Raw genomic sequence first — 9,736 nt, forward strand, 5'->3', positions numbered from 1 at the left:
AAAGCAAGGCACAAACCCAAGGCAACTTGGCAAGGGGAAACCCTTGAATCTAGATGAGTGAAGAGCACTAGAGATAATATTGATTGAAAGAAAGACCATCTTGAAAGGTAGAGCCAACCCACTAGAGTTAAGGCTCAATGGCTTCCCAGGCACACCAAATGCTCTTGGCCACGAAAGTGCCTTTGATGTGCACAACATCTTTTATCACCAAAAGGGTTTAAAAACCAATCCCCTTTGAAGCAAGTCAGTTGACAATATAATCAAAAGAAATGTAATGCTTGAGAAGAATTTTCTAGGATTCGTTATAAAAAATGGCACAATCCATTTAGCACAAAGAGTCGTGCCTTGTCGCTGGGAAAAATGGATCCCAAGACCACCTAAATTATGTGGACAGACAATAAGATTCCCAACTCTATGAAAAGCCTTGAGGTCATCCAAAGAGGCCCACGAGAAATCTCTTAAAATCTTTTCAAGCTTCAAATAAGAAGCTTTTGGTGAAGCACAAAAAGAAGAGTAATAAACATGGATGGGTACAAGAATTTTAGAGCACACCTGAAACTTGCCATCTAGTGAAAGTGATTTGGTAATCCATAAAGAAAGCTTCTTTTCTATTTTAGCAAAGACTATGTTCCAAAGCTCCACCAACAAAGCTTGAAAAGAAAAAGGGATGCAAATCAAAAGATTTCGCCATGCCTATCCACTTCCACCCATATTGGAGATGTGAAGGCAGAGCCAAGAGAAAGGATTGCTTGTAACATTGAGTCTTATGTCATTAAATGAAAGACCCAAAAGCCAAACAAAAGGTGTCAATACATTGAAGGGACTCTTGAACATTGTGTTCTTCTTCAAAAAGAATAAGGAAAGAATCGCTCGCAAAGTGACCATTGACCAACTAGCAAGGTGACTTGGGTAGGGTAATGCCACATGTATGCCCAATAGAAATGGATTGAGCCAATAAGTAACCAAAACCTTCAGCAACCAGGACATAAAGAGAATGAGCAAGAGGGCATCCCTGGTCAATATATCGATGAAGCCCAAAATCTTGAGATTGGAAGTCATTAATGGTGATACACGTAGAGGCATCACCAAAAAGTATTTTAACAGATTAAATGAAGCGAGGTTCAAAACCCAAAGTGTTGGAAATCCGAGTTATGTTGTCATTGATGTCAAACTTGTTGGTCTAGATGTGGTTTGGTTTAGATATAGTCTTGTATAACTTGTTGGTCCATATGTGGTCTGGTTTGGATACAGTCCTGCGTTTTGCAAACTACAATTGGCGATAGGTGAGTTGTTCAGTGTTGTCATGTAATTATATGAGGGTTTCTCTACTACTTGTACTATTGATTAAGGGTGTTAGAAATTGGTGTTGATGTTGAGTTTGATTGGTGCCTTAGTTGAAGTTTGTTGTGGAAGATGATCAAAGATGTATGATGTCAATATGTTTTGCTTGGTGTTCTTGTTGAGTTTAATTGGTGTCTTAGTTGAAGTTTGTTGTGGCAGATGATCAAAGATGAATGATATCAATGTGTGCTACTTGGGTTTTTAATTGAGGAGAGTCGTGATCTGGATACTTAGTACACATTGTACCAACTCCTTGGTTCATTGTATGCTTTTGAGATTGTTGAAATAGATGATATCAAAAAGGAAAGGAGAGAAGCAACACTCAGTGTTTCAAAGAAGCCTGCAGATGAACCAAAGGCAAGAGAGAAGATGGATGAGCTTGAAGCAAACTTTGTAAGAAAACTAAAAAGAGGAATCATGAAGTACACAGGTATGTTACCTCTAGAATTCTTTAACTGTGGTAGAATCAGTCATTATGCTTATCGATGTATGTATAAAGAAGATTGTAAAAGATCTAATGATGATGAAAGGAAAGATAGATACAAAAGTAGTGACAAAAATAAGAAGACAAATGACAAAGATAAAGGAAAAAGAGGCCTTTGCTCAATAGAGACACACATATCTGAAGATGAAGACGGTGATGACTCAAATGAAGAATTCTTGCTCTTGGTTATAAGGGAGAAGGTTAAAGGAAGGTCTGGAAGACCATAAATATGAAGAACAATGAAAACCTTGTAAAAGAAAAGGTTGCTTTGCATGATAAAGTTGAACCAAAGGCTTGAATAATTGACTCTAGTTGCTCATACCATATGACAGTTGATAAAGGGAATTTTATTAACCTTGATAAGTATGATTGTGGATCGGTGAAATTTGTAGGAGAGGAAGTTGCACCTATTTGTGGAAAAGGAAGCATTACAATTGATGTTAAGCATAAGACTGATGATGTTTACTATGTCAAAGGTCTGAGACATAATTTGTTGAGTGTAAGTCAAATGTGCAATAATGGTTATGAGGTCATATTTAAACAGTCTAGATGTAAAATTAGAAAATGAGATATCGAGATATTAGTTGCAAAATATGGAAATGTCTACTACGTGAAGGATAACAGTGGAAGCAACTATTTGCTAGCACAAGTTTGTGGAGAATAGAATCAAACAGAGTCTACACCTGGACCTAAGAATGAGGTTATTTATGTCAATGCAGAAGAAGAGAAAGTTCTAGAAGTTAAAAGTTGGATAAAGATGGTTGAACGTGATTTAAATCAAATAGAGGAAAGTCAGACATTAGAACATTTACCTGGAGTGGTAAACAATAGTGAGATAGAAATCATGAGGACATTCACAAGTAGGTTGAATAAAGATGATAAAGAAAAAAGAAAAGATAAAAAATGAGTTAAATCAAGATGAACTTACTATGGTCTGGAACAAAAAGAATTTTACGAAGTCTTATGCTCAAAACAGGTACTCGTCATCTTTCAATGGTAATTGTTTTGCATGTAATAAATTTGGACATAAAATAAGTAAGTGCAAAAATAAGAAGGAAACACATGTATTCAGTAAACGATGTTAAGCTTATAATATTTTTTGGCATAAAGCTAATGTGTGTAGAAGTAGTATAATATGGAATAGAAATATGAATGCAAGGCCTAGTATAAATGTTTAGTCTTTCAAGGGATATTGCTATACTTGCAGTATGTATGGGCACAAGGCCATTGAGTACAGGTCTAATGGAAGATTAAGAAGGACTAGTTATGGCAGAATGAATGGAAGTAGACTACGACAAGGTTCAGTATATTATAATTATAACAAGATTGGACATATTGCTAAGTATTGTAGAGAAAGGAATGAGAAGTCTACTTATTTGAAAAAGAAGATTGATCTTAAAGAAAAGTTGAAGATATTGTGGATGAAGAAATTAGATGAAGATATGTTTTATGATTGGATCTGCATTCTCAGTTGGTGTTGATTCTTCTGGCACTTCAGCACAGTGTTGTGTCTAGGGGGGAGATCTGCCTAAAAATCTTATGAACTCCCTCAAAGATTTGGGTGTTGAATTGTCTTCAACATTGTTGTTTAGGAAGCTTGTGCTCCCAATGTGAGTTCTTGATGAAGATGCAAAAGAGGTGATCCAAATAAGGAATCAATGTGTAATACAAATAACATAAGAAGTTTAGATGGTGGTAGAGTGATTTCTTAGAACATAATTCAGTGTCATTGTCTACTATTGAAGTAGAATACTTTGCGGTAGTTCGTTGTGGTACTCAAATCAATGAAGTATTAAGTAGGATACTCGGAGCTTATCTTCTATCTTTTGGATTGGTGCAGTGGCTGCTCTCAAGGGGATCAATGTAGCATATGTTTCCTCGATTTAAGAAAAGTGGTTGTAGATGAGAGTTGTCCTTGTTAGGGGGAGTATTGCATGTATCAAAGAAAGAGAATGTGCCAAGATAAAATAATTCATATGAACATTACAAAGGTGAGAGAGCTCCAAAGGAAGGTGGCACAAGTATATGATGGTACAAGTATTGTCATCAATTCAACAAAGGGGGAGATTGTTGGCAATCTAAGTTATGTTGTCATTGATGTCAAACTTCTTGGTCCAGATGTGGTCTGGTCTGGATATAGTCTTGTATAACTTGTTGGTCTGAATGTGGTTTGGTTCGGATATAGTCTTGTGTTGTGCAAACTATAGTTGGTGATAGGTGAGTTGTTCAAATGTTGTCATGTAAGTATATGAAGGTTTATCTACTATGTATTATTGATTAAGGGTGTCAGAAATTGGTGTATCTATTGAGTTTGATTGGTGCCTCAGTTGAAATTTATTGTGGAAGATGCTTAAATATGTATGATGTCAATATGTGTTACTTGGTGTTCTTTTTGAGTTTGATTGGTTTGGTACTAAGTGTTCAAATGCTATCATATTTTCTAGTGAAGATGTTGTGCTTACATGAGGAATTTTTAGAAGATTAGTGTATTAGAAGTTTCTATATACAAGAAAGAGTATTCAATGATCCAATAGAAGAATGTTTTGATCCGGATTGTGATGAGTATGGTGTATAGACTTGGATATAATGTTAATGTTTTGTGAATGATGTACTATCGATTTTGCAAGTCCTTTGGTTGCTTAGATGATGAGTTTAGTTTTTATTGTTCTCTAATAGTGAGTGTGTTTATCATACTGGTCCAAAATTTTCTTGGTGGCTTCCGAATATGTGAATTCAAGTGTTGTAGTTTGGAGGACATGCTAATTTAGTTCATGCAACATTCCAATTCAAATCTATGGTTTAAATATGCATTGGAGGTTGAGTTGGAATATTGTTTTGGGTCTCACCATGGTGTGTGGAGATTTGCAATAGGTAATTTGCATTGGAAGATGCTTTGGGCTGACTGGTTGGTGAGTTCCATTGTTTATCTACATGTTTCATTTGGAATAAGCTTTAGAAGATGTGTCAGGGTACGTGACTCATTGGAATCAATTTAATGGGACGTGGGGTGTTTTTTTGGATCCCCTCTTACTCCTGGAGTGGACCTCATTGGATATTATTGGTTCGAATGACCTTGTTTATATAATTTTGTATACTCTATTTTGGGCCAACCTAGTTAAGAGTTTTAATAAATATCTTTGTATATGAGGATGAGTAAATGTGTGTGTTGAGAAGTATAAATATATGAGACGTGTTTGAAACAATGTGATGTGGATGCGAATAATATGCAGACAAATTTGATTGAAAAGGTGTGCAATCATTAGTTGACAAAATCCTTGACAGTGTTCGATAATAGAGTTTGAGGTCAGGTGTATTTGTCATAATATTGGACACTTGACACAAAGATTCAAGGTCAATTTCATGATCAAGAGATCCTATTCATTTCTAGTTCAGCTATTCCTGTTGGAATACAGTGTGTCTCTCTTGGTAGCTCTTTGTATCTTTCCCTTAAGCAGTGAGTTTTAGTTGTGCAAGTCCTTTGTATCTTTCCCTGAAGCAGTGAATTTTAGTTGTGCAAGTCCTTTGTATATTGATAGTAGGTTGTGCACCTTAGCTATCAAGTCTAGAGTAGTGAGCTATCTGCCCTATGGTCTAATCATTGTAATCATTTATATCTATATTGTGTGTGATTCTCACCATGGTTTTTCCCTTCTTTGGTTTTCCACATAAATCTAGTGTTTATGAGTTGATTGTGTTTTGTGCTTTCAAGATTTAATTATAGTAATATGCTAGCAGTGGTTTGAAGTTTAATAGATCATGAATAAAGTTGTGTTAGAGATCTAGGCCAATTCCCCCCTTCTCAATCATGTTTTGTGTTCATAGAGTACCTAGCATAGCAATAATAAAAGGCCATTTAATGCAGTCATAGGCTTTGAAAAAATCAATTTTAAGGAACATGGTAGGTTATTGAGAATGACGAACCCATTCCATGTCTTCCCAAATAGCTCGAGGCTTAATAAAGCTAGTTTGTTTAGGTTGGAAAATTTGCAAGAGCAAGTTATTAATCTTCAAAGCTAAGGCCTTACCAATGATCTCGTAGGAGATGTTAAGCAACATTATCGCCTATTAATTATAGGTGTCCTCTGGATCACCAACCTTAGGTATGAATTTTATATTTTCCTTATTGATTAATCATCTCGGAGATTGGTTTTAAAAATCTTTAAGATAAACTTTATGTAAATTAAGACTCACACAATGTCAAACGCCTTTGTAAAATTCATAAGGAAATCCATCACATCTTGGAGCTTTGTCACGTGCCATGGAATTGACAACTTCTTTAAGATCATGAAGGGTGAGAAATTGCTCATAGAAGGCATGCTAAGCTTCAAAGAGCTTAACTAGGACCACTCGAAGGCAATCTTGAAGAGCTAGGTCTTGCTTGAGGGAGGCATCCTGAGTAGTGAAAACCTTCTCATAATGGAAACAAATGCTTGGAGAATGTTTAATATATTGGAGAGAACCATTTGGACTTCCTTGTTTTTCTTTATACCTAGAAATAATTATTTAGAAGCACGATACCCCACCTTCAACTAGTGAAGCCTAGATTTGACTTGATCCCCTTTGACATAATGATTATCCCAATGGAAATATGAGCTATGTTGTCATTTATGTCAAATTTGTTGGTCTGGATGTGGTCTAGTTTGGATATTGTCTTGTGTTGTGCAACTACTATTAGTGAGAGTTGGTGACAAATGTTCAATAGTATATTTGGTGTTGTGCAAGTACTATTGGTGACAATTGGTGACAAATGTTCAATAGTATATTTGGTCTAGTATTGAGTGTTTAGATGTTGTTATATTGCCTAGTGAAGATGTCGTGCTTACATGAGGATTTTCTGGAAGATTAGTGTAGCAAAAGTTTCAATATGCATGAAAGAGCATTTAATGCCCCAACAGAAGAATATTTTGTCTTGGATTGTGAAGAATGTGGTGTGTGGATTTGGAGATAATGTTAATGTTATTTGAATGGTGTACCATCAAGTTTGCAGGTCCTCTAGTTGCTCAAATGATGAGATTAGTTGTTGTTGATCTCTAACAGTGAGAGTGTCTGTCATACTAGTCCGAAATTTGCTCAATGACTTCTAGATATGTGAATTCAAGTGTTGCAGTTTGAAGGACATGCTTATTTGGTTCATGTAGTGTTCTTGTTCAAATATCTGGTGTTGTTTTTGTTCCACAAGTGAGTTATGTCGGTTTGTGCCTGGTATGGTCAGTTATGTTGGGTCCCAATGTGCTTGAATGGATTATCTTATTTGGATCACGCTTTTTTGGTCTGTATATGCATTGGATGTTGAGTCGGGATGTTGGTTTGGGTCTTGTTATGGTGTGTGGAGATCCGCATTAGGTAACTTTTATTGGAAGATGCTTTTGGGTCGACTGTTTGTTGAGTTTCATTGTTTATCTACACGTTTCATTTAGAATTGGCTTTGAAATCTATATTATGAGTGCAATTCTCACCATGGTTTTTCTCTTCTTGGGTTTTCCATGTAAATCTGGTGTTCATGAGTTGATTGTGTTTTGTGATTTCATGATTTCATTAAAGTAATATGTTAGTTGTGGTTTAAAGTTTAATAGATTAGAAAAAAAGTTGTATTAGAGATATGGATTGATTCAACCCTCCCCCCACCCTTGGTCATGTTGTGTTTCATCAATTGGTATTAGAACTTGGTCCCTTCTTGAGAAGCTCAATCGCTTGAGGGAGATCTCGAATGGTGTAGGATTTGAATTTCAAAGCACCAAAGTTTGAAGGTACAAAATACTCTTATTTGAAAGAGAATGGAATTTCACTTGGAGTCTCTATCGAAGGGAATATGAGAAATTATCAAGAATAATTATATTGCTCCACAAAATGGTCCTCCACAAACTCTGTATGAGATGAAAGATTTTGAGAATAATACAAAGGCTAGGGTTGCTATTGTTAGTTGCTTAAGTGATGAAGTGTTTGGCAGGGTTGTCAGATTGGAGACTACTAAAGAAATTTGGGACAAGCTGAGAAGTGTATATGAAGGTGATCTAAAGTCAAAGAAAGTTAAATTGACAAATTTGAAGCGCAAATTTGAGAACCTAAAGATGTCCAATGATGTGCTCATTAAAGGCTATATACACAAGGTAAATGAAGTTGTAAATGATACCAAAGGTGCTAGTGGAAACATTGAAGAAAGTTATGTTGCGAGAAATGTGTTGCCGACATTGCCTAAACCCTACAAGCTCAATAGTTTGCTATTGAGGAGAGTCATGATCTGGATAAGTACACATTGGACCAACTTGTTAATTCATTATTTGCTTTTGAGAATGTTGAAATGGATGGTATCAAAAAGGAAAGGAGAGAAGTGGCTCTCAATATTTCAAAGAAGCCTAAAGATAAACCAGAAGCAAGTGAAGAGATGGATGAGCTTGAAGCAAAATTTGTTAGAAGACTAAAAAGAGGAACCAAAATATACAAAGGTAAGTTATTTATGAAATGATTTAATTATGGTAGAATTGGTCATTATGCTTCTAGATGTGTGTACAGGGAAGATTACAAAAGATTTGATGATGATGAAAGGAAGGATATATACAAAAGTAGTGATAGAAATAAGAAGACAGAAGACTGAGATAAAGGAAAAAGAGGTCTTTGTTCAATGGAGATACACTTATCTAAAGATGAAGATGATGATGAAAGGAAGGATAGATACAAAAGTAGTTATAGAAATAAGAAGATAGATGATAGAGATAAAGGAAAAAGAGGCATTTGTTCAATGGAGCCACACTTATCTAGAGATGAAGATGATGATGATTCAAATGAAGGATTCTCATTCTTGGATATAAAGGAAAAGGATGAAGGAAGGCCCGAAAGACCAAAAAATATCAAGAATGGGGGAAACCTTGTAAAAATAAAAGTTGCTTTGCATGCTAAAGTTGAACCAAAGTCTTGGATTATTGACTCCATATGCTCAAACCATATGACATGTGATAAGGGGAAGTTCATTAACCTTGAGAACTATGATGGAGGATCGGTAAAATTTGCAAGAGAGGAAGCTACACCTACTTGTGAAAAAGGAAGCATTATAATTGATGGTAAGCGTAAGATCGATGATGTTTACTATGTCAAAGGTCTGAGAGATAATTTGTTGAGTGTAAGTCAGACATGTGCAGTAAAGGTTATGTGGTCATATTTAAAGAGTTTGAATGTGTGAACAGAAAAGGAAGTTCCAAATGATTGGTTGCAAGAGGTGTTAGAACAAAATAAAAATGTCTACAATATGAATGACAAGAGTGGAAGTAGTTGTTTGCTCACAAAAAAAAGTGAATTTTGTCTATGACACGAGATAATGTGACATATCAATTTTGACAATATGGTGAAGATTAGTACTACTAAAGCTGTGAGAGATTTACCGAGGATCATCAAACCTACTAATATTGTGTGTGGGGAATATCAACTAGGAAAACAAACAAAAAAACTAGGTTCTAGAACAAATAATATTCTACTTCACAACCTTTGGAGCTAGTTCTCATAGACCTTTGCGGACCCACTTGGACAAGAGGATTCAATGGAGAAAGGTACTTTGTGTTGCTTATTGATAATTACTCTAGGATGACATGGGTTACATTCTTAAAAGAAAAATTCAAGGCTTTTAAAAGGTTTAGAGTGTTCAAATCAATGGTTGAGAATCAAGTAGATGGTAAATTTTTTTTTTTGAGATTTGATAGAGGAGGATAGTTTAATTTAAGTGAGATTGACAATTTTTGTGAGGAACGTGGTATTAGAAGGCATTTTTTTGCTCCAAGGACCCCAGAGCAGAATGGAGTTGTAGAAATGAAGAATAGGATTGTTATTCAGATGGCTAGAACTATGTTGAGAGATGCTAACCTAACTAATGTGTGTTGCAAAGAAGATACATAGGTTGTTGTTTACATTCTCGATAGAGAATAG

General features: G+C 35.5%; 1 protein-coding gene across 1 annotated transcript; it reads left to right on the forward strand.

Moving 5' to 3' along the window:
• Nucleotides 1-7,698: 7,698 nt before the first annotated feature.
• On the forward strand, nt 7,699-8,999 carry LOC131874458 (uncharacterized). The gene is made up of 3 exons (XM_059217841.1): nt 7,699-7,932; nt 8,040-8,268; nt 8,467-8,999. Exons 1-3 carry the CDS (start codon nt 7,699-7,701, stop codon nt 8,997-8,999), a joined length of 996 nt encoding a protein of 331 aa, XP_059073824.1.
• The last annotated feature ends 737 nt before the right edge of the window (nt 9,000-9,736 follow it).

Source organism: Cryptomeria japonica, chromosome 3, assembly GCF_030272615.1.
Source record: "Cryptomeria japonica chromosome 3, Sugi_1.0, whole genome shotgun sequence".
Lineage (NCBI taxonomy): Eukaryota > Viridiplantae > Streptophyta > Pinopsida > Cupressales > Cupressaceae > Cryptomeria > Cryptomeria japonica.